Source organism: Crocodylus siamensis, chromosome 5, assembly GCF_052110815.1.
Source record: "Crocodylus siamensis isolate JL-2025a chromosome 5, ASM5211081v1, whole genome shotgun sequence".
NCBI classification, from domain to species: domain Eukaryota; kingdom Metazoa; phylum Chordata; order Crocodylia; family Crocodylidae; genus Crocodylus; species Crocodylus siamensis.
The window spans coordinates 40,350,361-40,374,438 of NC_143399.1; the positions used below are offsets into that span (position 1 = coordinate 40,350,361).

The following is a 24,078-nucleotide window of genomic DNA, read 5'->3' on the forward strand; positions in this document are numbered from 1 at the left end:
TTAGTGACCAGTGCTTAATTCCTCAGTGGAATGCACTTTGCCAATCTTACCATGCTAAGCTTTATGTAGGAGGGTGAATGGGGAGATGGTGTGTATATGTGCATGCTCTGTCCTTGACCGTCTGCAGATAATCATCTGACATTATAAAGCCTATCCAATCACCCTCCTTCTTCCTCTTAGTTTTCCTACTTATTAATGTTAATGATTTCCAAATTTTCCAGCCCTTCTATGATACTTGTTTTCTCAGGAGCTCAAGATAAGGTCAGTACAGTTCAAGACATTAACAAAGGAAAGGACTGGATCCTAAGCTTGGTGTGCAGGGCACTTAGTAAGAAACCTCTCAATCCATCCCTGTGCTTTTATATATGCTTGTGATCTATATTAGTGCACACCAGGAGAGTATGGTTATAATCTGGTCCAGTACCTCCTGCCAGCAATTCCCAATGAATACTTTTTATATTATCCATTAATATTTTTATGGGTCATTTGCAGAGGTTTACTCAATTGACATAGTCACTTTAAGGCTTTATAGATCTCCAGCAGGCAGTGTATGAGTGTACATTTAATTGCCTCCAGATTGGAGCTTGGCTGAATCCAGCTCATGGGTTTTTTCCCCTCCCTCACCGGATTTGTCCTATCAGATCTTTCTTTTCCAATAGAGTGTTTCCGGCTGGTTGAACAAAGCCAGCCACAGATGTGCAGAATGCACTAATAGACTTTGCCATATGGAAAGAAGGCAATAAATCAGGAACATTTTAATGCCTTAGCATTACGTGGCTATGCTAAAGTCTGTAGCCTGTAGTCATAGGCTCTGTATCCTATGTGGTACATTTGAGATGGTGAATTATGTGACCGGGGAATAGAGACTGGCTCACTCAGGAAAGCATGCCCCATCCACCACCTCCCCTTTCCTTCCAGTCACTTTTACCTTATTTCTTGGTAAGCTTGGACCCTTCTGTTGCTTTTTCCTTCTTTCTGGCTATCCTTAGGTGGAAGATGAGGCAAGATAGGAAGAAAAGTAAAGGAAAATATGGGTGAAGGTTTCTTAAAGTCCCATAAATTCCATTTGAAAAAGAAACTTGGGGCATTTAGGAGCTAAAGTCTCATAACAGCTCAAGATGACTTAAAGTTCTATGTTTTATTGGGCTGTTTGTGGGAACAGGGTGGGTTAGATGCCTGACTCCCAGAGAGCTTTCATGGCTGTGAATCCAGAGTGGATTTAGGCACCTGTCTTTTTTGAGAATCTAAACCCACTCTCTCATCAGTATTTCCTCCTGGGTAGTTCTGGGTGCTCTCCACTCAGAACACTGGCTTCTGAGAGTCCTATGCACATGCCGCTGACTCTTCTTCTGTGTTCTATGGCAGGGCTGTCCAACTGGTGGCTGCAGGCCATATGTAGCCCCTAGGCTCCTGGTCCCTGTGCTGCTGTCCCCATTGTTCTCCAGCTGCTGGAGTTACCAGGCTCTTCCCTCCTTCTTCTGGCTTCCACTTCCTGCACCTGGAGACCCAGTTGCATGGCCCATAGGAGTGAGGGAATCCACAACTGTGGATCCTCGAGGGGACCCCATACAGCATGGGGGCACCAGTGCAGCATATTAGGGCTTTCCCTTGGTACAGGAAGAGGGGTCCACACAGCATGGTGCAGTGTGTGGCCTATGTGGCATGCAGCCTGTGGCCAGAAGACCTGTGACTCCCAGTCGCTCAGAATTTGGACAACCCTGTTGTATTGGAAGGCTGGGTGCCTACCTCAGGGCTGTGGATTTCACTGAGCTGTGAGGTACTTATGTTATTTATCACAATGCTGAGTGCTGCAATGCCTAAATCTTTTTTTGGGTGTAACCATAAGTATTTTTTACTTTTTTTTTTTTTACTCGAGCATTAGAACAAAAAGCTGAGTGATCAGGAGCTACCAGCCTGAAACAAAGCACCAAGGCAGAACTTCCCATGTGCTTATGGGCTTCCTCCATAGTCTTCCTCTAGGAAGGCACTGTAGTTCCAAGGTCGTGGGAGGTCTCTGACAAGGTCTTCTACATGGACAGCCTTCTCTGCTACCCCACATTTGAGGGAAACAGCCTGGTTGCTCTTATGCCTCCCCTTCAGGAAGCCTGAGAGAAAAAACTTCAGTGGTTCCTTAGGGTGTCTGGAAACAGAGGTCTGGTTCCCTCTTCTCACTCCTTTATGGTTGGGATTCTAGTTGGAATGGTTGGCGGCATGGCTTACTTCCTCTGTGCTGTGCTTGGGACCACTCCTGGCAAGCACATTCTGCCCACTTGCTCCCACGGTACATGCCCACCCACCCCCAGCCATTTCACTCCCTTCCTGCCCCAGCCCTGCTCCAGCACCAGCACCACGTGGCTGCCAGCTACATCACCGAACTGAGGAGCATGGGGCTGCGTTGGTGCATGCGCATGTACTTACGTGTGCAGGCAAGGACAGTGTGTGTTGCGGGGGGGCAAGCAGGGAGTGCATGTGCATGCATGTGTGTGTGTGTTCATAGGCTGAGTCCCACACGCATACCCCACCATACACATGTACCCTTCACCCCTCTCATACATGCAGGCCCCCACCATCCCCTCATCCCAGGCACACAGCTCCCCACAAACCCCATACCCACCCACAACCACCCACATGCTCTCTCACCCCACATACCCACACACCTACAACATACAAGAGTAAGACTGCAGTTTAAGCTATTGTGCAATCACCTCTATATACACTACACAAACGCATGTAAATCAGGTCAAAACTATTTTTTGATACCAAGTTAATGAATGCTGTAGATGTTTGCTTTTTAGAATATAATTTGGTATTTTTCTGCTTCTGAGATGGCAAAACCTGTTGCTGAAAGGAGTACTTTTGGGGGTAAGGGGGTGGATTTCTGGTGGCAAAGGTCAGGAGGTAGGGGGCAGACTTCAGGTTATAAGATGGCAACCAGAGGCAGGGCTACCAATGTGGCCCTCGACAGCCTGTCAAAACTTGGTAAGCGACCCTCCACCCAAAATCATTGCCTGTCCCAATCTAACCTAAGCTTCCCGTGATGCAACTTGAGACCATTGCTCCTTGTTCTGTCATCCTCCACCACTAAGAACAGTCCAGCTCCATCCTCTTTTGAACCCCCCTTCAGGTAGTTGAAGGCTGCTATTAAATCCCTCCCAGTCTTCTCTTCTCTTGACTAAATAAGCCCAGTTCCCTCAGACTCTCCTCAGAAGTCATGTCCTGCAGCCCCCTCACCATTTGTGTCACCCTCCACTGGACTTTCTCAAATTTGTCCGCATCCTTTATGTAGTGGGGGACCCAAAACTGAACACAGTATTCCAGATGTGGCCTCACCAGTGCTGAATAGAGGGTAATAATCACTTCTCTTGACCTACTGGCAACACACCCACCAAAATACAGCCCAGTATGCCATTAGCCTTCTTGGCAACAAGGGCACACTGCTGGCTCATATTCAGCTTATTGTGCACTGTAACCCCCAGGTCCTTTTCTACAGAGCTGCTGCCCAGCCAGTCAGCTCCCAGCCTGTACTGGTGCATGGGCTCGTTAGGCTTCAGAAAGCCTAACGAAGCCAGCACTTCGATCTGGACATGCTGCTTCGGACACCAAAGTGTCCAAAGCTTCTCCGGATCTGAAGCACAGTCCAAAGCCTTGCACAGCCCTGCTATATAGCTAAGGCTGGGGACTTCAACTGGAGTGTGCCAGTTCTCCTGCTAAGAACAAAGCAAGAGGTTCCTGCCTAAAGGATGTTGCCCCTCTACTCGGAGTCAGACTGATCACTATATTTGGGTTCAGTAAGGAATTTTATCCCATGGTCAAATTGGTAGAGACTGTGGGGGTTTTTACCTTCCTCTGTAGCAAGGGTGTGGCCCTCTACCAGGTATTTCTGGAGCATGTATTGACAATATGTTATAGAAACAGAACATTGGCTGCTGTGGTTGTCCTGCTTTACCTGTGGCATGTTAGGGTGGTAGGTTTATGTTGTGTCAGGGTTGAGGGTAGTCTTATGTAGAATTTAGATTATGGTTGTATGGGATGATCCTGCCCCAGGCAGGGGGTTGGACTAGATGACCTCTGGAGGTCCCTTCCAGCCTTACTACTTATGACTCTTTGTGGATCCTTGGGGATCTCCCAGGTTTCTGTCAGAAAGTTTAAAGGATTCTTGCACCAGGATGTAAAAAATGGTGTTTAAAAGATTTTTTGCTGATGGCTTAGCCATCTAGCAAGTACCTCTTGAAGGTTTTAAAATTGACCTGAATACTAGGATTGTGTCTGTTCATTCTACAGATAATTCTGTAGCCAAGGAACTAGGAGATGAGACTTTCATCCCTAGGTACCTAAAGTGTTTAGATCCCTAATGGTTTAGAGTAGACTCTGACTTTTCAACCTGTTTTTCCCAATGCAGTGTGTTAGGTCCTCCAGATACTGGTGACGCAGGCTTTTGAACCAGAAGAAAAAATGTTTCTTTTCCAACTTTGAGTCAGAGCAGCTGCTGTGGTTGGCATCCCTTGTATCCAAAGGGTTGTCAAGTTTAGCTGGATTATTAACCCTCTGAAAAGTTTCCATGAAAAGATGGCTTTTCATTTGCCCCAGGCATTTGTTCCCAATGTTAATTTGGGCTTTTGTTTTAATTGGTCAATGGAATTACCATTACTCCCCTAATGTGAATGGTTCATGGGCAGAAGATTCATGCTTTGTCAAATTATTGGGTTTAACTTGGAATGCTCTGAATTTGCAGAGCCAACAGACACTTGTATGTATATACTGAAGCTCCCAAAACAGAAAGAGGGTTTACAAGACTGGAGTATGTAAATGACATTTAGCAAGCACTGTATCTGCCTATGGTATGACAGATTCTGTCTCTTCAGAACAAAGGACTAGGCACTCATCCAAAACTTCCCTGTATACTGGGCACAGAAGGCTGAATCTTCGGCTAGGAATTTTGTTCTGTGTTTTTATGTGTTTGCAGTGTTATAGATTTTGAAATGCATGAAGAAGTATCATTAGAATATATATGAAAATTAGATGATAACTTTGGGCCCCTGGCAGTTGGCCATCTTTGTCTGTGGTACAGATTTTGGTCACTAATTCTTGAACATCTTTCTGCTCACTGTGGTCGGGGCCGTCTCTCCCTCTGACTGTGAAGTGGCAACACCTCAGTGTGTCTGCGTCCTGTGCACAGTTCAATAATCCAGCTGCAAGGGTAATATAGCAACAACTGAACCATTGCTTTGGGCGCAAGACAAGTTTGAAATAGTTGATCTAAAGAGGAGAACATTCCAAATCAGAGAGCTCTACAAACTTAACCTGGATCAAACTGCTCAATTGATGTAGGTGATGCAGCAGAAAAATTGCATTCTTTGTTTTGTTTCTGAGCGCTACAGATTTTTTTTTGTCTAAAGGAGCAAATCCAGCCCAAGGAGCTGGGATTGGGTTCCAAGAATCACTGTGAGGGTAGCTGGAAAGGAATCTTCCCCCATCATCAGGTTGTGGAGTAGCTGAGCAAATGATCAGTGATGGGTCTCCTTCATCATATTGTAAGGTTGCCTTTCTGACCTCTTCACATGGGGGCAGCATCAACCAAATCCGCTATTCCTGAAAAAAAAATCAAGTGCATCCATGGAGGAAGACCCAAGACTTGCGGGAGCCAGAAATCACTCTTGTACTTATATGAAGGTTATATGTTATTCTGTAAAACTTTCTTTAAGTTTGAGTCTGTTTTTGGAAGTGGTGATGATTCTGTGAGCCCAGGTGACAGTGTATGATCCCTGTGTTGGTGACTGCAGAACTTGATGGCAAGAGAATAAAGTACGAGGCTGCTAGATGCCAGTTATTGTTCTCTATCTGAAGGAGAAAATAGGAATGAGTGACAGCAGTGTTCTCTCTCTCTCTCTCTCTCTCTCTGTCAAGTAGATATTCACTAACTCAGGAAATTTGAAGAAATTTTTGAGGGATTTGTTATCGTCTTTTTATTCCAGGTCCGAACATTCTGTTTCTGATAACAAAGCCCTGATGGTTTTAACGGAAGACCCATTATTATATATTTCTCCACCACCCTGTAAACCATTGATCAACCGGACGGAGTCTCTCAGGTTAGCAAATAACTATTTTTGAGTCTGGGTTCTTAGTTTATGTATGTAATTTTTGTGCGAGTTCTTTGCTGCATGAAAACGGTTATGGTCAGTGGCAGTAAAGACTTCTATGTTGTGTTTTCAGCATGCCACTGACCTTTGAGGTAAAATAATTATCTAATGTGTTTTTATCCTGGACTCATCTGCTGAAACTGCTAACATGAATACCAGTTAATACCACCTGCACTAATGATTTCAGTGGTATGGACACGCATTCCCTCTGGATGGAGCCCATCAAATTGATTTCACGTAAGACAGGCATTAGATGGCAAGCTCAGAATGGTTCTGATGGACATCTGAAGGGAACCCTGTTGGGTATGCTGGCTGAGTTCAGAAAGGGACTGCCAATAACTTTCTGTTACTTGTCTGAAAGATTCCTCTCTCAGGCCTAGTCCATACACAGAAAGTGCACCAGTTCCACAAAAAGTTCACTATACTGTTCAGCCAGTGCATTTGGCTGTGGACGCTACCATCTGTTTAAATGTGGAATTCATTTTAGTTTGCACCTCTTAAGTTACAGATACTGGCTAAACCATTATGTGACAGGTTGGTTTAAACTGATGTCTGAGTGTCAGCTGAAAAGTTGCATGGGTTTAACCAAAAATGTTATCACAACCACGTAGTTAAACTTGTAAAACTTGTTTGCAATGAAATGGCCATGCTGGAATGTCACATAATATATTCAGTAGTGAGGGAGGGTGGTGGCTGGACTGGATGGTAGGTCCCATTTCTGTTGCATTTCCTAGGATGCTCATTTAACGTTGCTGCAGCATGAGAGCCATAGCAGAAACTATTGATAACTACCTATCAGGTATAGTCTGTGACCCTAATTACTAGCTAAACAGGGCTTTAAGGGCACCTATTCTGCCTCCTCCATGGACAAGAAGAGGAGCATTTGTGGTTTGTCTTCCAGCTCAGCACTACAAAACCAGGACCTTGGTAGCAGACTCCAGCATTAATAGTTTAAGAATTCAAGGGTTCAGGCGACACTCCATCCAAAGAATCTCCAGATCATCTGGACGGGAAATAACCTGGAAATGACCTGTTCGGCAGCACAGAAGCGGAAAGGGATCTCAGAGTCCTAGTGGACTCCAAGATGAACATGAGTCGTTAGTGTGGCAAAGTGATCAGCAAGCTAACTGCACTTTATCATGCATCAGCAGATGCATGACAAACAGAACCAAGGAGGTGATAGTTCCCCTCTATTGGGGACTGGTTAGACCGCAGTTGGAATACTGCATCCAGTTTTGGGCACCACACTTTAAGAGGGATGTGGGTAACCTGGAGAGGGTCCAGAGAAGGGCCACTCATATGGTTAAGGGCTTGCAGGCCAAGCCCTATGAGGAGAGACTAGGGCACTTGAACCTCTTCAGCCTCTGGAAGGAAAGGTTGAGAGGCGACCTTGTGGCTGCCTATAAATTCATCATGGGGGCGCAGAAGGGAATAGGTGAGGCTCTTCTCACCAAGGCACCCCTGGGAGTTACAAAAAAAAATGGCCATAAGCTAGCAGAGAGCAGATTTAGACTGGACATTAGGAAGAACTTCTTCACAGTTAGAGTGGCCAAAATCTGGAATGGGCTCCCAAGGGAGGTGGTGCTCTCCCCTACCCTGGGGGTCTTCAAGTGGAGGTTAGATAGGCATCTGGCTGGGGTCATCTGAACCCAGCACACTTTCCTGCCTATGCAGGGTGTCGGACTCTATGATCTATTGAGGTCCCTTCTGACCTTAACATCTATGAATTGCATGTACACGCGGATGCATATGTTTTCTCCTAGGTCCCCTACGGTTTCTGATAGCAACCCATTTTGGCCAGAAGTTGCCCAGGGCTTTAGACACATTTAAGGAACTGGAATCCTGGGACTGTCCAGCAGAAAGCTGCTATTGTTTCTCCCTTGGCACTTCAGCAGCCATCTTCCTAGCTTCCTTCTGGTCAGTGCCCACTCTCTGCAGTAGCATCCGCCTACAGTGTTCACGGGCCTTTTGACGGGAGATAACCTGTGAGGCAGCAGCCAAGTGTAGGCCTGAAGCTACCCTCTGTTGTAGGGAAAGGGGAATAGCAGGGAGCCAGGTTACACATAGCAAGAGGTCCGTTCCAAGGGGCCAGGTAAGGGAATGTTGCCTATGAAAGGAGAAGGACAAACTGGTAGAGAGCATTCATGCAGAGTGAATTAATAGAGGAGAGAGAAGGAGGCCATTGAAAAAGGAACCTTTATCTGAATGGAAAATTGTTTCTGATTGCCCAGGGGTCTCTGGGTTTTTCTGCATACTGGAGAACTTAGTCGCTTGCTTTTTCTTTTATCTTTCAGTGGTATAAAAGAAAAACGCCTCCCTATCTTGTTCCAAGCCATAACAAAATCCTTATCGGAGGGTCTTCATTTCTCTGGTGGCCCTTGCCTATCCATTCTGATGCTATCAAATGATGACACTTTTGTTCATTATCCAGCCTGAATCAATATGAAGCCAGATAACAGTACTCTGAACTATTCAGTTTACTGTATATCTGCTTGTGTGGAGATGACCATCGCTTTTTTTCATGGGTCAAAACAAATATCTCTTCACTTCCAACAGTGCTTATAAAGGACATTTAAAGACCTATTGTATCTGAAATATTCAGGCTATCGCCTCTCCCATTCAGCTTCATAATGCAAACAAAGACCTATTTTAACTTGCTATTACCTCTTATGCCTTGCTAGAAAAAATGAAAATGTATGGCTTCTGAAAACATGGATTCATCTTTTTTTTTCTTTTTTTTATTCCCTTTACTCTTTAAACTTTCACCCAAGTTTATCCTCTTAACTAATAGACTTGTGATTTCAGTTTTCCATTTCCCTAGTAATTTTAAGATTATTTTTTAAGGAAAAGAATGTACGAGACCCAGTTTAAATGGAAAAAGATCAGTCAGTCTGGTATCTACTCTTTCTAGATATTTAGCTATCGATTCTCTGTTAACATTGATCTTGTGACTAAAACTCATGCCTCAGTGTTGAAACTAACATGACAAAAAGTTTAAAACTCATGAAACAAAACAGTAATTCAAAAGATCTTTCAAATAGATGTTTAAAATGTTGGCCAAAACCTAGGATGTTCTGTTACTGTTTTTTAAAGATCTGGCTAAATTAATGCTTCATTCTACAGGTTAAATCATGAACTTAGAGGGTGGGTTCATAGACATGAAGTGGAAAGGACACGTTCTAGACGATTGTCAAAAAACCAGCAGCAAAAAGCACGGGTTGTCCAGGTAGGTTGCTTACCACTGTTGATTCAATAACAGGACAAGTTAATTTCTGCAACTGTGATCAACTCTCATGGAAACAGGGCTGAAAGGAACCTCAGAAGGTTATCTTATCAGCCCCCCTACTCATGGCAGGATCATCTGTGTCTAAACTAGCTGTCAAAAATACAGCCTACAGATGTGTGTCATCTCATCTGTGGGGTTCCCCATGGGTATGAAATTTGGTGGCAAAGTGAGCGGTGTCAGGATTAATAGCCGCAGACCTGCAACACCTGTTCAAGGGAAGCCAAAACTGAATAGTAGTGGGCTTGGGAGATGAGGACAAAAGAGTGTTACAAGAGCTGTGAAGGAAACTTGCAGATACTTCCATTCATGCTTATATATTAGTTGAGTGTTTTTGTGAATAATAAAATCACCAAAAATAAATTTAAAAGAAAGAGCCAAAGAGCAGTGGTGAGACAGTAAATCTTTTTTTATTTAACATAATACATATGGTTACCTTTATCTACAGTTATCTCATTTACTTTTCTGCACTTGTTATTAGAGGCAGAACTGGCAGTAATGCCTGTAGTTAAGGTTGCCCAACACTTTCCATTATAAGCAGCTATTTTCAATTGCTGGTGATTTTGCCAGACCTTTGAGAAGTCGGGCTGAAATTTTCCAAGCTCATTCTGTTTTGGACAGAACTTTTTTTTTCTCATCAAAATTGGTCCAGGTACAGTATTTCTAAAAATGAGCTTAAAAAACCCGATGTTTTGCTAGTATGGGGGTGGTGTTGTTATTTCAGCCGTTTCTTTGAAAATTTTTAGCACTTGCATGTTTTTGATTAGGAACTTTAAAAATGTGGTAAGGCAAAGGTCTTAGGGTAAGGGGAGTGCTTTTGTCTGACTTTGTGGAAATCCTTCTAGACTTGGCATAGTTATACTCTCTAGTCACAATCTGAAATCTCTATTATCCCATGCTCAGTAAAGCTTTTTAAAGGCTTGTTGCTAAAATCTGAAAAGATTCTAGCTGCAAGGACCATGCTCTTGACCCCTTTCTTCAGAAACATCATGAATGCAGGCTAATGCCTCAATCTGCTGCTTGCAAAGGTTGCCACAAAACTAGAACTTCAGAGAGATGCATCCATCATTTATTGCAGGAATCCGTGCCTAAGCCATAAGCCATGAAGACACCTCCCATAGAGGGACAGTGTTAATTCTGTGCCCTTTCCAGCTCTTCTTAGTGAGCAAGGCCCCACACCACCCCTAAGGAGGTGGACAAGTACCATATTATTCTCAACAGGAAGTTGTCCAGAGTCACTTTTGGTAGAGCTGGGAGGAAAAGCCTTTTTCTAATGGCAGGTGTAAGCCTTATCCAAAGGGCGATTGTGGAAAATCAGTGTGCTTGAATGTGGTGGAGTTTTAATGTAGTAGTAGAATAACTAGAGAGGGAGAGTGGGATGCCAGCCCTGGGCGCCAACTTAGGGCACCAGTATGGCCCCAAAACCCTAGGAGTCTACTACAGCAGGACAGCCCTGTGCTATCCATGTGTAGAAGCCAGGCAGGCATGGCACCATGACCAATTGTATATCTGGCTGGGAGGGAGATGGGGTATTGCCCCCTCTTCTCTCCACCATCCCCCCAGAGGCTTTGCCACAGGAGGCATAGCCCTGTGCCTGTGGGGAGTGAACAGAGCACTAGAAGCAGGCCTTGGGGAGCACAAACCGCTGCCTCTCCCCCAGCAGAAACTTCCCAAGCCTGGACTGTTACAATAACAGCTGGAGCACCGCTGGAGTGAGGAGATCCAGACAGGCAAGACTCCTCTACCCTTCCAGTCTTCTGTCTTGCTTGGTCTTGGCTGTTCAGATTTGGCTGCACCTCTAAAACCTAGGCACCCTAGTCAGGGATGAGGGCTATACTCGATGCTGTACAAGCACAGAACAAAAAATGATCCTTGTCCCAACGTGTTTACAATATAAGACAAGAGAACAGATGGAGACAGACAGAGGAGCCAGTACAAGAAAACAGTATTGGTCAGCATGGTAAGTAATGGCCTCAATGCATCAGGGGTTCAACTGGCAAGATTTTAGTAGTTATTAAAAAAAAAGAGAGGTTTACAGAGGCTTTTGAAAGAAGATAGTGAGGTGGCTTTGTAGATGCTTACAGGGAGCTCCTCTCCACTGAGAGGCAGCATAGAAGAAAACACAAAAGATACTTGTTTGAAAGCCTAGTAACTAGGTGATGGAGACTGGCACCATGGTGGGTTTTAGGGCAGAAATCAAGCTTCAGAGACTAAATAAGAGACTACAGGAAAGAAGGGTAGGCCATGAGGGACCTTGAAGTGGAGACTAGCAGTTTCTGGTTTACACTGTTTATAGTATCTGTAACCTCTGCATCACACTTCTTTTCAGAGCCAGAAATAGAAGGTAGGAATTTTGCTAGAGATCTAGTATTCCCCTGCTGTGCAAGCCATTGTCTATTGTCCCCCTCTGCTGCCTGGTGTACACAGATGGTAACCTATTCTGCTTGCCAATTTTTCCTGTATTTCAAATAGAGATTTAGGCTGTGGATCTGAACTTCCTAGTTCAGATCCATCTTGATGAATCATGAAGAAATCAGTGTGGTTCTAGTGTACAGCTTGCATTTAAAAAGCCAGAGAAGACACTATTTACTCATCTACCATGTGCATCTTTTTCCCAAAAATAGCCCTCCAAAATTGGGGTCTTAAACAGATTTTCTGCCCCTAATAGGAGCCTAGAGATGTTGTGAAATGGCTCCTGCTTTCTTTCCTTCTCTTCCCCCTCCAGCTGGCTAAATGGAGGGAGGGGCAGAATTCAGTCTTCAGCAACAGCTATAGTTTTAACACTTTACAGCCACCGCAGAATGGTCAACAGCTTTTGGCTGAGCAGCTGAGGCTTTAAAACTTTTGCCTGAGCAGAAAAGGGAGGGTGAATGAGCTGAAAATTAGGCTCTGTCCCTGTTTCATGTGACCACATTTATGGAAAAATCTTTTTGTGGGGAAGCCAGAATGAGTTAAAAAAAGGTGTACATCTTATTTAGGAGCATGTGATGTGAGAGCTTAGTGTACAGGCGACCCTCGCCATTCATGGGGGATACATTCTCACCTACCCCTGCGAATGGTGAAATCTGCAGATAAGGCACTGAGTTCATGAACGCAGTGCCTCCTGAGGGGGAGGGGGACACAGCTCCAGTGGCGGGAGTGCAGCGGCAACAAGCGCGGAGCTCCTGAGGAGTGTTTAAAGTATATTTAAAATGCAGATTCAGCATTTGCAAATATTTGAAACCGCAAATGCCAAGGGTTTCCTGTATTAAAAGAGCATTATGTTTGCAACACCAGCAATCAGGAATTGATGGTCGAGCCAAAATTAATGTTGCCCAGGCAACCTTATTTCTGCCTCTTTGTGCATGTGCATTATGCAATCCAGTTATAGGCTTACTTAGCCTTTTATTCTATAATTTCCTGCCTTCATTAAGTGCACAAGATAGTAAAACACGGCAGAGGTTAGAAAGAAATTCAAGGAAGATAAGGATGTACACTGTCCAAATTATGACCACATAGGCAACCTCAGTGCTGGTTCTTAACTGTTGAGATTTGACCTTGCAAACTTGATTTTTGTCCACATAGCTTTTCTAGACAGTACATACTTTGAAGGCAATCAACACTGAAGCTAGTGAACTGTGAATCTTATATAGTTATCTAAGCAAAAAGTTTCCAAAAATGTTGTCCACAAAAACTTGTTGAATCCTACAGTGCAGGCTTCTCCTTCTAAATTTACAGCTGTTAGATTAAGGTAAACCACCTTTCTTTATGTAAACACCTGCTGCCTGCCATTTTTGCAGGGATGTTATAAATGGAATGGGGGTAGTTCAGAAGATGCTCTGTATTAAACTAGGAAAATGTTTGGGAAATCCTTACTGAAAGCAGCTGGTGAGACTGAAGGGTGATAAATCCTTCAGCTCATGTAATAGATTTTTCAGCTTATATAATAAAATAGGATGAATGGACAAAAGATAAAGGTAGAATGGTTTTTAACTGACTAGAATCTGTTGATATCTGTTAAGTGGAATTTTCTCTTCTCTTACTTCAGAAAAGTCCAGTAGGACTAAATGTTCTCTCTTTATAAGCTGTATAGACTCTCCTTAAGACTCTGAACACGGGTGCACAGGGGTGTAGTGATTAAATATGAACAACAGTAAACTAGGGTTGGGTATATGACCTGTCAAATAAAGTTCAATCAATTCGCCAATCAAATATTGGTCAAAATTGTAAAAAATTGCAAATAGGTCTGAGTCATACACAGAAAAAGCACAAATTTTCCATTAAGAAATGTGTCAAAAAACAGTAAAAATCATATTTCTGTCAATAAAGCTACAACAAAAAATGTAGGGTTTTTTTTTTTAATTGCTATCATCTTTAGTCAAAAATATGCAGTCCTTTGAGCAAACCTGTTGTGCTTACTATTATGGGCCGCAGCTGAAGTGTTTTTGTTCAGGGATTCCTATTTCATGCTTTCAGACATTGCCAAATGAATAAATTGTTGGCGATAGTGTGGATTCAGAATTAATGGGATTTGTATTTGCGGTTTATTCTTAAAGCCACTTTCAGTTACATGGCACACTGACAGTGAAGTTAAGTATCTGCAGGCTTTCCAAATGTCTCTCTTAATGAAGAGATCTTAATGCAGCACTTAAGAGATTGAAATGAAGAAACCTGGGCAATGAGATGCACTCCTTGGGAAACCTTTATTAAGTATTAAGCCTCAGTTTCCTCTTATTGGTCCTCCATGGGAAGTGGTAGATCCTTCCCCCACTCCCCAGGCTGGAACACTTCAAACTAAATTTGACAGACACTGGAAGTGTGGTGCAGGGAACATTGGCAGAGCAGCGTGGATATGACCCAGTAGGCTTCCTTCATCTCTGGCACACTGATTCCAGAGCTCCTGGGCAGTGTATCAGCTGTGGTGCTGACACACTGCTTGAGTGCATTTCTGTACGAGTTTGGGGTTGTATGAAGATCTTCCAGAACAGTCAGTCAGAAGCCCTCAACAAAAAAAGTTTCTCTAGGATTGATTTCCATCTCTGGTCTCTCAGAGATTCTCTTCTTTTTACAGTCTGAAGGTAATATAATTCTGGGCTGTCTTTGCTGTAACTAAATCAATTTAGTTTAACTTCATTTACTATTAAATGTCCACAGATGTCAAGTTGTGTGCAGTGTCATGCATGGGTGCTTTTAATTAGCACGACTCACTAATTAAAGTGCCCAGCGCCATGTCCCAAACCACGTGTACAAGTGCCCTTAGATTTGTGCTGCAGGCCAGTCTGTTCTCATGCTCTGCTGGAGACTTGTGTTTGTTCTCAGTGCAGTGTGGATGCCAAGGAGAATGCTTGCTACTTTCCCTTTGTGTGACATATGTTATCTGTCCCATTTTCAGAGCTCCCCTACGGAGAATGCAGATTCACAGCTGATGGCCGTGCCATATACAGATACAAGTGTCAGGTAAGGCAGGACAAGGTCTCTTTACCTGCGCTGGTTAGGACTAGATACTCTATTTTGTTACTATCTTAGGCTTTGTTACCTGAAATGACCTACCTCTGAATACCCCCATCCTGCTCTCTGATCTTGCCTCAGGCTCTCTTTATATTTACAGGCCTAATTATTATCCTACAAGAGATGTTTATGAATTTTATGTATTTGAACAATTATCACTTCTTTCTCTGGGGCAAATAAATTTAAGGGTGCTTCCATACTACAGTTTTACTTTGTCTTCTTCCTCAGGTTTTTTACCAGTGATTCTTCAAAACCCTCCTCTTGCTTAGCCTGCTCCTAAGTGTAAAGCCTTGGAGGAAAACATAGAGGCAGTCTTGGGGATGAAGGCCATTCATGTATCCATTTCCTAAGCAGGACAAGCTGGGCACTTACAAGAGAGTTCCTAAATGCAGCAACTGCAATAAAAGAAAGATAGCTTCTCCTTTAGAGCATCCAAAGACTTCCCAAAACAGAAGGCTGGCATTGAAGTAGGACCACAAAAATTAAAGGCGGACACAAAATAGCTTTGTCTTCTGTTTCCTGGTTTGTCTTCATCTGCTCCTAATTTTTCCCTACATACTCTGCATTGGAGAAAGATGAACTTTCAGTATCCCCTCTTAAGGAACAGGAAAAGTTGGAAGGAAGAGACATAATATAGTGTTGCTCTGAGTTCCAGTTTTAGCAGGCCAAGAGCAAAGAGGAACAAGTCAGGTCAGAATGCATTGTGGAATATGTAAAGGGGATGGGGAAGGGTAATATTTCCCCACTGAGATTTGGAAAGTAGTAGCCCTTTCTTTGCCTTCCCCCCAAATCAGGAATGTCATCTCAATGGTAATAACCAGCTACAGGCAGACATTTGAGGACAAAATCTTCCATGGTTTCTCTTTGCCCTTGAGAAAAGAAAGACTTTACAAAAACTGCATTTTATAGTTTCACCCAAGGTTTCTTGGGTATTTGAATATAACCCTGCTTTGTAATAGTTATAGTATTTTGTTGTGGCACCACAGATGGTACACCACTAAGGTGGAAATTACTTGCAAGTCCAATGACAATGCTTATCTTCAGACTGCCCAGTATTTTTGCTTACAGTATCTTAAGTAGACTGGAGAACTCTTATCCCCTATTTATTTCTAAATCTATAATTATAAAAGACTGTTGACCAGAGGTGTGTAATTGATTTTTTTTTTTTTCAGTTCACTGGCTAAATTGAAAAATTGGATTTTGCTTTAAGTTGACATGAACATTCCCCTTCTGCTTTTGGGTTTCTTTCCCTCCTGAGAAATCAAAAACTGTAAGAAATCTGTTTCAATTAGATCTAAATATTTTGTTTTAGTCAAGGTGAAATGTTTCTTTCTCACTTTTTAAAAAAATTTTTTTAAAAATTTTATTTGATGGGAAAATGTAAACAAAATACAATTTTGAAATGGAAATTGAAATACTCCATTTAAGCTTTTAGGACTGTTTTCCTACTGAAACTATTTTTCTCCCCCACACAAACTATGTGATTCTGTCCGTTTGATGTGGAGCTGCATTTTTTTTATACAAGTATATTAGTACATAGGGTCCTAATGTTGGTTCTGCTTCTGCCTTTCTTATTTTTCCCTGCATTTTCAAGCAAACTTTCTTACAGCTAGGTTGTCAAATGAGTCTGTTATTCAGCAGTTTTCATTGTGCATCGCTGTTCAGAATGCCCTTATACCCACCAAGAACAAAATGTGTGCTGCTGGATGGTGAGCTTCCTTGAAAACTGGGCCTTTGAAGTTTGTACCTCACTAAGATTATAATCTTTCTCATCTCCAGATCTATTTCTTTCTCCCTGTATTTCAGCCGGAACTCGGGAAACGAGCTGCAGGTATACTATGCCTCTCCAAGGAGTTACCAAGATTTTCTTGAAGCTATTGACAGAAGGGAAGATACATTCTATGTAGTGTCATTTCGTAGAGTAAGTGTAACATACATTTAATAATTTGTTACTGAGTATAATCATTAGAGACTGGTGTGGTTCAAGTTTTGGTCCTTGAGTTACAGAGAGGTTGAAGCTAATGTGCTCTATATGCCTGTTTTGAGTTGCTGGTTTTTTGGGTTTTTTTTTTTTGGTTTTTTTTTAAATCCCTTTGCTTTATTTAAAGCCAACCTATCTGAATTTTTACATGCTGTAATTTATTTTAGGACAGAAGCTGTCAGGAAAGTTTGGTGTAAACCATACAAGGAATTTAAAAGATAATATATTAATTTAAAGTATTTTAATTATTCCCTTCATAGAGAATTTTTAGCTCTTTTACTTCCAGATTCATGCAGAAGTTTCATATCTCCAAGAGTATACTTATATATTTTAAGCATATATTTAAATATACCTAAATATATTGTCCAAAGAACACAGAAGGAGGCAGATATGAAATCCATACATGCGGAGTTACAGATAATATGTATTATTTCTGTTTTTTACCTAGAAGTGCATTTTCTGGAGTGGGGCCTGTGCCATGTGCTTAGCTTAAATGAGTATAGTTAGCCATTGTTTTTTGAAAAACATGCATAGTCTGTCAGGGGCTCTGCAAAATGTGCCCAGCCCATATTCAAAATGGCAGAGATGAGAAGGGTGGCTTGCAGGGGGTAGTGGAGGGTGTAGATCCACAAGGAACAGGAAAGAGGAAAGTCACATGGACAGATGGGGGCTAGTAGTGAAACAGAATGGAGGAAACAACATATCGCGACAGGAGGGAGAGGGGAATGGGGTTCATTTCTACATGTTCTCAAAATCCCCTGGCAATAGGCATTATCAAACAGTCTGAGTACAACTGTTCTGGCAAGTGGACTCCATGTGTACCATCTCTGATAGGACTACTGATTACCAGCTTCTATTATGAAAGGCCAAGTTTCAGTAGTTAAAAATCAGGTCGCAGATTCACTTGTTTGCAATATAAGTAGTAACTCTCAATTTGGGGCTTCCAGCTAGAGATCCATGACTCAAGGGGTAAGTAAAGCAGCACCCTCAGGTTTCACCATTGATACAGTTTTCAGTAAAAGCTCTTCAGTCAGTGTGTAAAGGGCCGTATGTGACCTTTGCAATTTCGCATAATTTCTGGTGAGCAGCTGTGCTACTCACTTCCCACTCACCCTGCTCACTTTCCCAGATGTAGCAATACTTCTGGCTGCTGACAATGCAGGCAGGTGCAGAGAGAGAACTGGGAAATGTGTAGTGGTCATTTGGAGCGCTGGGTAACATATACTTAAACATAGCAAACCTCAACCAAGCAGAATCTCGGAGTGGGGAGGGTTATGTGTGATATTCATGTGTTGAAAGCATTTATAACATATGCACTCATATCAAGGCCTCAGAGCTGAGAATAAAAGCATCCAAACTTGTCTGTATTCCTCCTAGGGCCATTGCTTAGTGCTTTGGAACAGTATGAACAGCTGTGACAGGAGGGATTCTAGGAACTAATTTCTGTAAGATGTTGAGCGAGTTGGCCCTAACTTCACCATGCACTTAAGCATGTGCTTAACTTTCAGCATGCAAGTACCATGCTCCATTTGCAGTCTTGCCAAAAATAAATAAATAAAACAGGCAAACTGTTAGGCTACATGAAGAATGGGTTAGAAATTAACATGGCCCTTCTAATGCCCACGTACTGGGTTTCATGTTCAGTTCTAGCCACCCTACCTCACAAAAAAGGTAGTAAAAATGAATAAAGGGCTCAGAGAAAAGTAGGAAAAGTGCATAGAGACCTGAAAAAACATAGTTAAAGAGAGCCAGAAAATACTGGGATTTTTGAGTATAGACAAGCAACAAATAAGAGGAGACTTTCCAGAAATAGATGCTACCATATGTGTCCTTTTCGTGATAAGGAACAAGGAGCCACTGGAATGTAGTAGTAGGCAACTGTTGATCCTCTGGATAATGGTGTGCACATTAGAGGTCTAGTCAGATGCCCAGTTACTTAATTTGTGTCTGACAAGCCCAAATCAAGAGTGACACAGCTTGTTACGAGTTTTTCATAAATTGTCTAAGTTGGAGTCCATATTTATAGCATGCTGCTTTCTTCTTTCTCTCTTTGCTTGCATCCTCTCGGTCAAGGCCACTTCATGTTGAGTTGAACCCAGTGTCAGATGTTCCCTCCAGATTGATCAGGATTCTCTGTTTTCCTCCCAGCTTTCTTCATTGATGTTCATAACTTCATATCATGTAGGGAGGAGGTGAGCAGCCAACAGTGGTGAAAAAGCAAGTTAGGGACTATTTAGAAAAGTTGGATGTGTGCAAGTCCATGGGGCCAGACGCAAGGCACCCAGAGGTGCTGATGGAGTTGGCTCATATGATTGCAGAGCCCCTGGACCTTATTTTTGAAAACTTGTGGCAATTGGAAGAGGTCCTAGATGATTAGGAAAGGGCAAAAATAGTGTCCATCTTTAAGAAAGGGAAGAAGGAAGATCCAGGGAACTACAGAGTAGTCAGCTTCACCTCATTCCCTGGAAAAATCGTGGCACGGCTCCTCAAAGAACTCCATTCCTAAACATTGGGAGGATAAGGTGATTCGGAACAGTCAGCATGGATTCACCAGGGACAAGTCATGCCTGACCAACCTGATTGCCTTCTATGATGAGATAACTGGCTCTGTGGGTGCGGGAAGAGCAATGGACGTGATATACCTTGACTTTAGCAAGGCTTTTGATGTGGTCTTCCACAATATTCTTGCAAGCCACCTAAGGAAGTATGAGTTGGATGAATCGACTGTAAGGTAGATAGAACACTGGCTGGATTTTTGGCCTCAGAAGGTAGTAATCAATGGTTGGCAGCTGGTCTCAAGTGGAGTGCCTCAGGGGTCAGTTCTGGGGCTGATTTTGTTCAGTATCTTCATCGGTGACTGGAAGATGGGATGGATTGCACCCTAAGCAAGTTTGCAGATGATACCAAGCTGGGAAGCGCACTAGAAATGCTGGAAGGTATGGCTAGGATTCAGTGACCTAGACAAATTGGAGGGTTGGGCCAAAAGAAATCTCATGAGGTTCAACAAGGACAAGTGCAAAGTCCTGCACTTAGGACGGAACGGTCCCATGCACTAGTACAGGCTGGAGACCGGCTGGCTGGGCAGCAGCTCTGCAGAAAAGGACCTGGGGGTTTCAGTGGACAATAAGCTGAATATGAGGCAGCAGTGTGCCCTTGTTTGCCAGGAAGGCTAATGGCATACTGGGCTGCATTGGTAGGAATGTTGCCAGTAGATCAAGGGAAGCGATTATTCTATTTGGGGCCACGTGACTGGAGTACTGTGTCCAGTTTTGGTCCCTGCACTACAGAAAGGATGTGGACAAGTTGGAGAGAGTCCAGTGGAGAGCAATGAAAATGGTTCAGGGGCTGGGGCACATGACTTCTGAGGAGAGGCTGAGGGAACTGGGTTTATTTAGTCTGCAGAAGAGAAGACTGAGGGGTGATTTAATAGCAGCCTTCAACTACCTGAAGGGGGTTTTGAAAGAGGATGGAACTGGACTGTTCTCAGTGGTGGCAGATGGCAGAACAAGGAGCAATAGTGACCCAGTTTTGTTTTGTGGACCTGCTCAGTTGGAGCAGTATCTTGGTGGGAAGTGTCCGAGGCATTTTAAGAGACTCCAGATTGATACTTTGGAGGGACAGGTAAAGGGCCGAGTGCACGGAGACCGCTGAATGCACAGGCAAGTGTCGTGTGCACCTGTGTGTTTAATTGGTGCCTCATGTGTCAGTGACAGCTGCCTGGTTATTGGAATTTGGTTAAAAGCGAGGAGAGGTGTACTGCCACCTTGCAGTTGTGTGTGAGCCTGCTGTCATGGCTCTTGGAAACAGCTGAAGAAGCAGCTGGCTTTGAGTAGAGGAGCAATCAAAGTGAGAGTGAGGGAGAGTGAGTGTAGGTGAGGACCGAGGTGGTCAGTCCCATTTTTGTGTTGTATTTTGATGGGGGTCTGGGAAACCACTATCCCTAGAGAGCATGCTGAGAAAGGGTTGCATGCCTGTCAGCAGCAGTGCATGTGTGGGAGAGCCTGCTCTCTCCAACACCATCTGTGGGAGTTATTGTATTCCTCTCTCTTGTTGTTTCTAATAGGGGGAGGCTTTATTAGTTTGTTGGATTATTGCTGTTTTTGTTGTTACCCTCATTGTTTAATATATTGGTTATTACCCCCTATTTGTGTCCTTGTTTATTTACTGATTAATTAGCAGCAGGATAGCTCCAGGCTGTGGGTGAATGCCCTGCTGAGAGCAGCCCATCCACTACTTTCTGACCACAATTTTGGGCTCCCGGGATTAGAACCCTCATTATTGCCAATAATCCTAAATTTTAATTGATTGGAAATTCACACTCTTCAAAGTTGCAGCAATGGAAGTTTAGGGTTAGATATTAGGAAAAACTTTCTCACAAGGAAGGTAGTAGTAAAGCGCTGTAACAGGTTACCTAAAGAGGTTGTGGAATCTCCATGTTTAGGGTTTGCAAGACCCAGCTACACAAAGCCATGGCTGGGATGATCTAGTTGGGGTTGTCTTGTTTTGAGTAGGGGGTTGGACTTGATGTGACCTCCAGAGGTTCCTTCCAACCCTCATTTTCTATTATTCTATTTTTGCAATATTGTGGTACTGCCATAAAGGGCGACCCCACTTTCTAGAGCTGTCTCAAATCTCACTATACAAAATATTCTTGAGGATACCGTTTTCTCCCATTCTCCTGACATGACCAATTTATCACAACCTTTTCTTTATAGTGGTTTCTAGTGTGTTAGTCCTGCACACTTCAGTACCTCTGTGTTTGATATTCTGTCTTCCAACTTTATTTTCAGGATCTTACACAGACATGTGTGGAAGCTATTCAGTCTCTTGATATGCCTAGCATATGTAGGCTACATTTCTGACCCATAAAGCTGCGGTGACAGGACAAACTTCTCATAGATGCACCTTAGCTGATAGCTTGCTGTTATTCCATTCATACTTCTGTAATAGCCTATGCTTTAGGGTTGTTGGTTGTAGCCGTGTTGGTCTAAGGTCACAGGCAGACAAGGTTCTTTGGGTAGATGTGATATCTTTTATTAGACCAACTAAATTTTTGGAAAAATTGTTCTTTGCAAGGTTTTGAGTACAAACACCCTTCTTCAGGCACAGGGAGCATCACAAAACGCATTTTACAGACGAGTCTAGGAATTTAACTTCATAAATCTGCTGGCTACAAAACATTATGGATTAAATATAGACATTGGATTTATGGCACATTATAACCTGCCTGCCATCTGATAACCCCAGACTTGCATTTTGCATACTCGCTTTCATTCCACCCAGTAGAGCGCACAAAGCAACAACAGACACTCTGTGCCCGAAGAAGGCTGTTTGTACCTAAGCTTGCAAAGAATATTTTTTTGCAACTATTTAGTTGGTCTAATACTAGATATCATATTAACCCAAAGAACCTTGTCTGCCTCTGTAATAGCCCCAAATTCTCAGCTGTTTTTCCAATTCTGTTAGTCAGTTCAGTCTGAAGGTCGAGATTCCTGCTGATCGTAGAACCCAAGTAGCAAAAACTGTCAGCAACACCAAGAGACTTATTCTTCAGAGTGATATCAACTATTGGTTCTTCCACCCATTGGTACATGATCACAGTCTTCTTGAGACTAATTGCCATCCCAAAGCTCTTGCATGACTTAGAAAATCTGCCCATGAGATTTTGCAGGGAAAATTCACTGTGGGCAAACAAGGCTGTATCATCCTCAAACAGGAAATCTCTTAGAACCAGGTATTTCACTTTGGTTTTTGCTCTGAAGCTTGCAGTGTTGAATAACCCTCCATCTAATCTGATTTGAAGATAAATGCTATCGTTGCAGTCTTTGAATGGATGAAGAAGCAAGAATGAAAAGTAGATGTTAAAAACAATGGAGCTAAAATGCACCCTGTTTCACCCCATTGTAGATATCAAAGGCATTTGATTCTTTGTTTTCATACGCTGTAGTTGCTTTTGTACCTTGATGTAATGAACAAATGATGTTCAGCACTCGGGGGACCAACCAGTTTCTTCAGAACAGTAAACCTCATTGGAATGATAGCGAATTTAAAGCTGATGAACAGAAAAATACTTATTACATAGTGCATTACTGACTTGTGGAACTGACTGCTACAAAGTATTAAGTCCAGACGGTTAGCATGATTCAGAAAAGGGCCAGTCATCTGTGAGGGTAATAAAGATCTAGGGACAGACAAGCTCTTTCCAGGTGGGCCTTGATTTAGTTCTGTGATCATACAATGCTTAGTACAGTGGGTACTGATTCATGACTAGGATTCCAAGGTACTGCTTCAGTACAAATAAAAACTATTACATCACGTTTGTGGGACACAAGACAAGAATAGTGTGCATTGCTTAGTTTGCTGGAATTGCAGCAAGGGCTCGTGTTGTAGGTTGATGCTTTTGCCTGCTCTGTACTGTGATCTGTGCTTGGCTCCAGTTAAGGCTTGTCCAAGCAAATGCAAATATGGCTCTTCCCTTACTGAGAACCCAAGTGTCATTGAGACCAGGGCAGCTGCAGGACTGAGAAGCCATCTTAGCAGTGCCGTAGCAAAGGAGGGGGCGAGTGGGGGGGACTGGTACTGGACGCATGGGGGCGGGGCACATGACCCCCTTGAGATTGGTCCCTGACTTGGCACCACTCAGAATGGGGCAGTTTTTTGCTGTGCAGGCTGGTGGTGTATTTGGGGGCGGGGAAGGGGGGCAGTAAGCCATGGCACAGGAGTATAGAAGTGGATATCAGGCTTTCGGCCCGCCCCCGACTCAGGAGGCACCAGTCACCCCTGGCCTGGCACTGAAGTGAAGGGGCACAAACAGGCAAGACATGAGTCAATATTTTGTTATAAATATTTTGAAAAATGTTGTCTGATATTACGGATAATGTCACCAAGTGCTGCGTGCATGCAGCCAGCTCAGCAGCTTGGAGAGCTGTGTCTGACTGAGTCTGCTGGGTGGGAAGGGATGGGGGGAGGGAAGAGATATGGGGGGGGGCAGATCAAGGCACCCACATGAGGGAAGAGGGGGTTTGGGACTGAGACAGGTGCTGCCCAGGGTAGGGCACAAGATGGAGCCACAAACAGTTTGTCCGGGGGACATGGGGAGGGGGGTTGGCTCTTGCTGATCCATGCACCCCCAGGCAAGCATGGTAGGGCATGTGCCCCCTGGACCAGAGCGAGGGTGGGTTGCTACTGCA

General features: G+C 43.3%; 1 protein-coding gene across 1 annotated transcript in view; it reads left to right on the plus strand.

Moving 5' to 3' along the window:
* Positions 1–24,078, plus strand: part of ATF6 (activating transcription factor 6) — a 177,491-nt gene that overhangs the window by 63,323 nt on the left and 90,090 nt on the right. The window contains exons 11-14 of the mRNA XM_090048719.1: positions 5,973–6,086; positions 9,261–9,363; positions 14,792–14,856; positions 16,714–16,828. Of these exons, the coding sequence (XP_089904845.1) occupies positions 5,973–6,086; positions 9,261–9,363; positions 14,792–14,856; positions 16,714–16,828 (397 nt within the window). The remainder of the gene's footprint in view (positions 1–5,972; positions 6,087–9,260; positions 9,364–14,791; positions 14,857–16,713; positions 16,829–24,078) is intronic.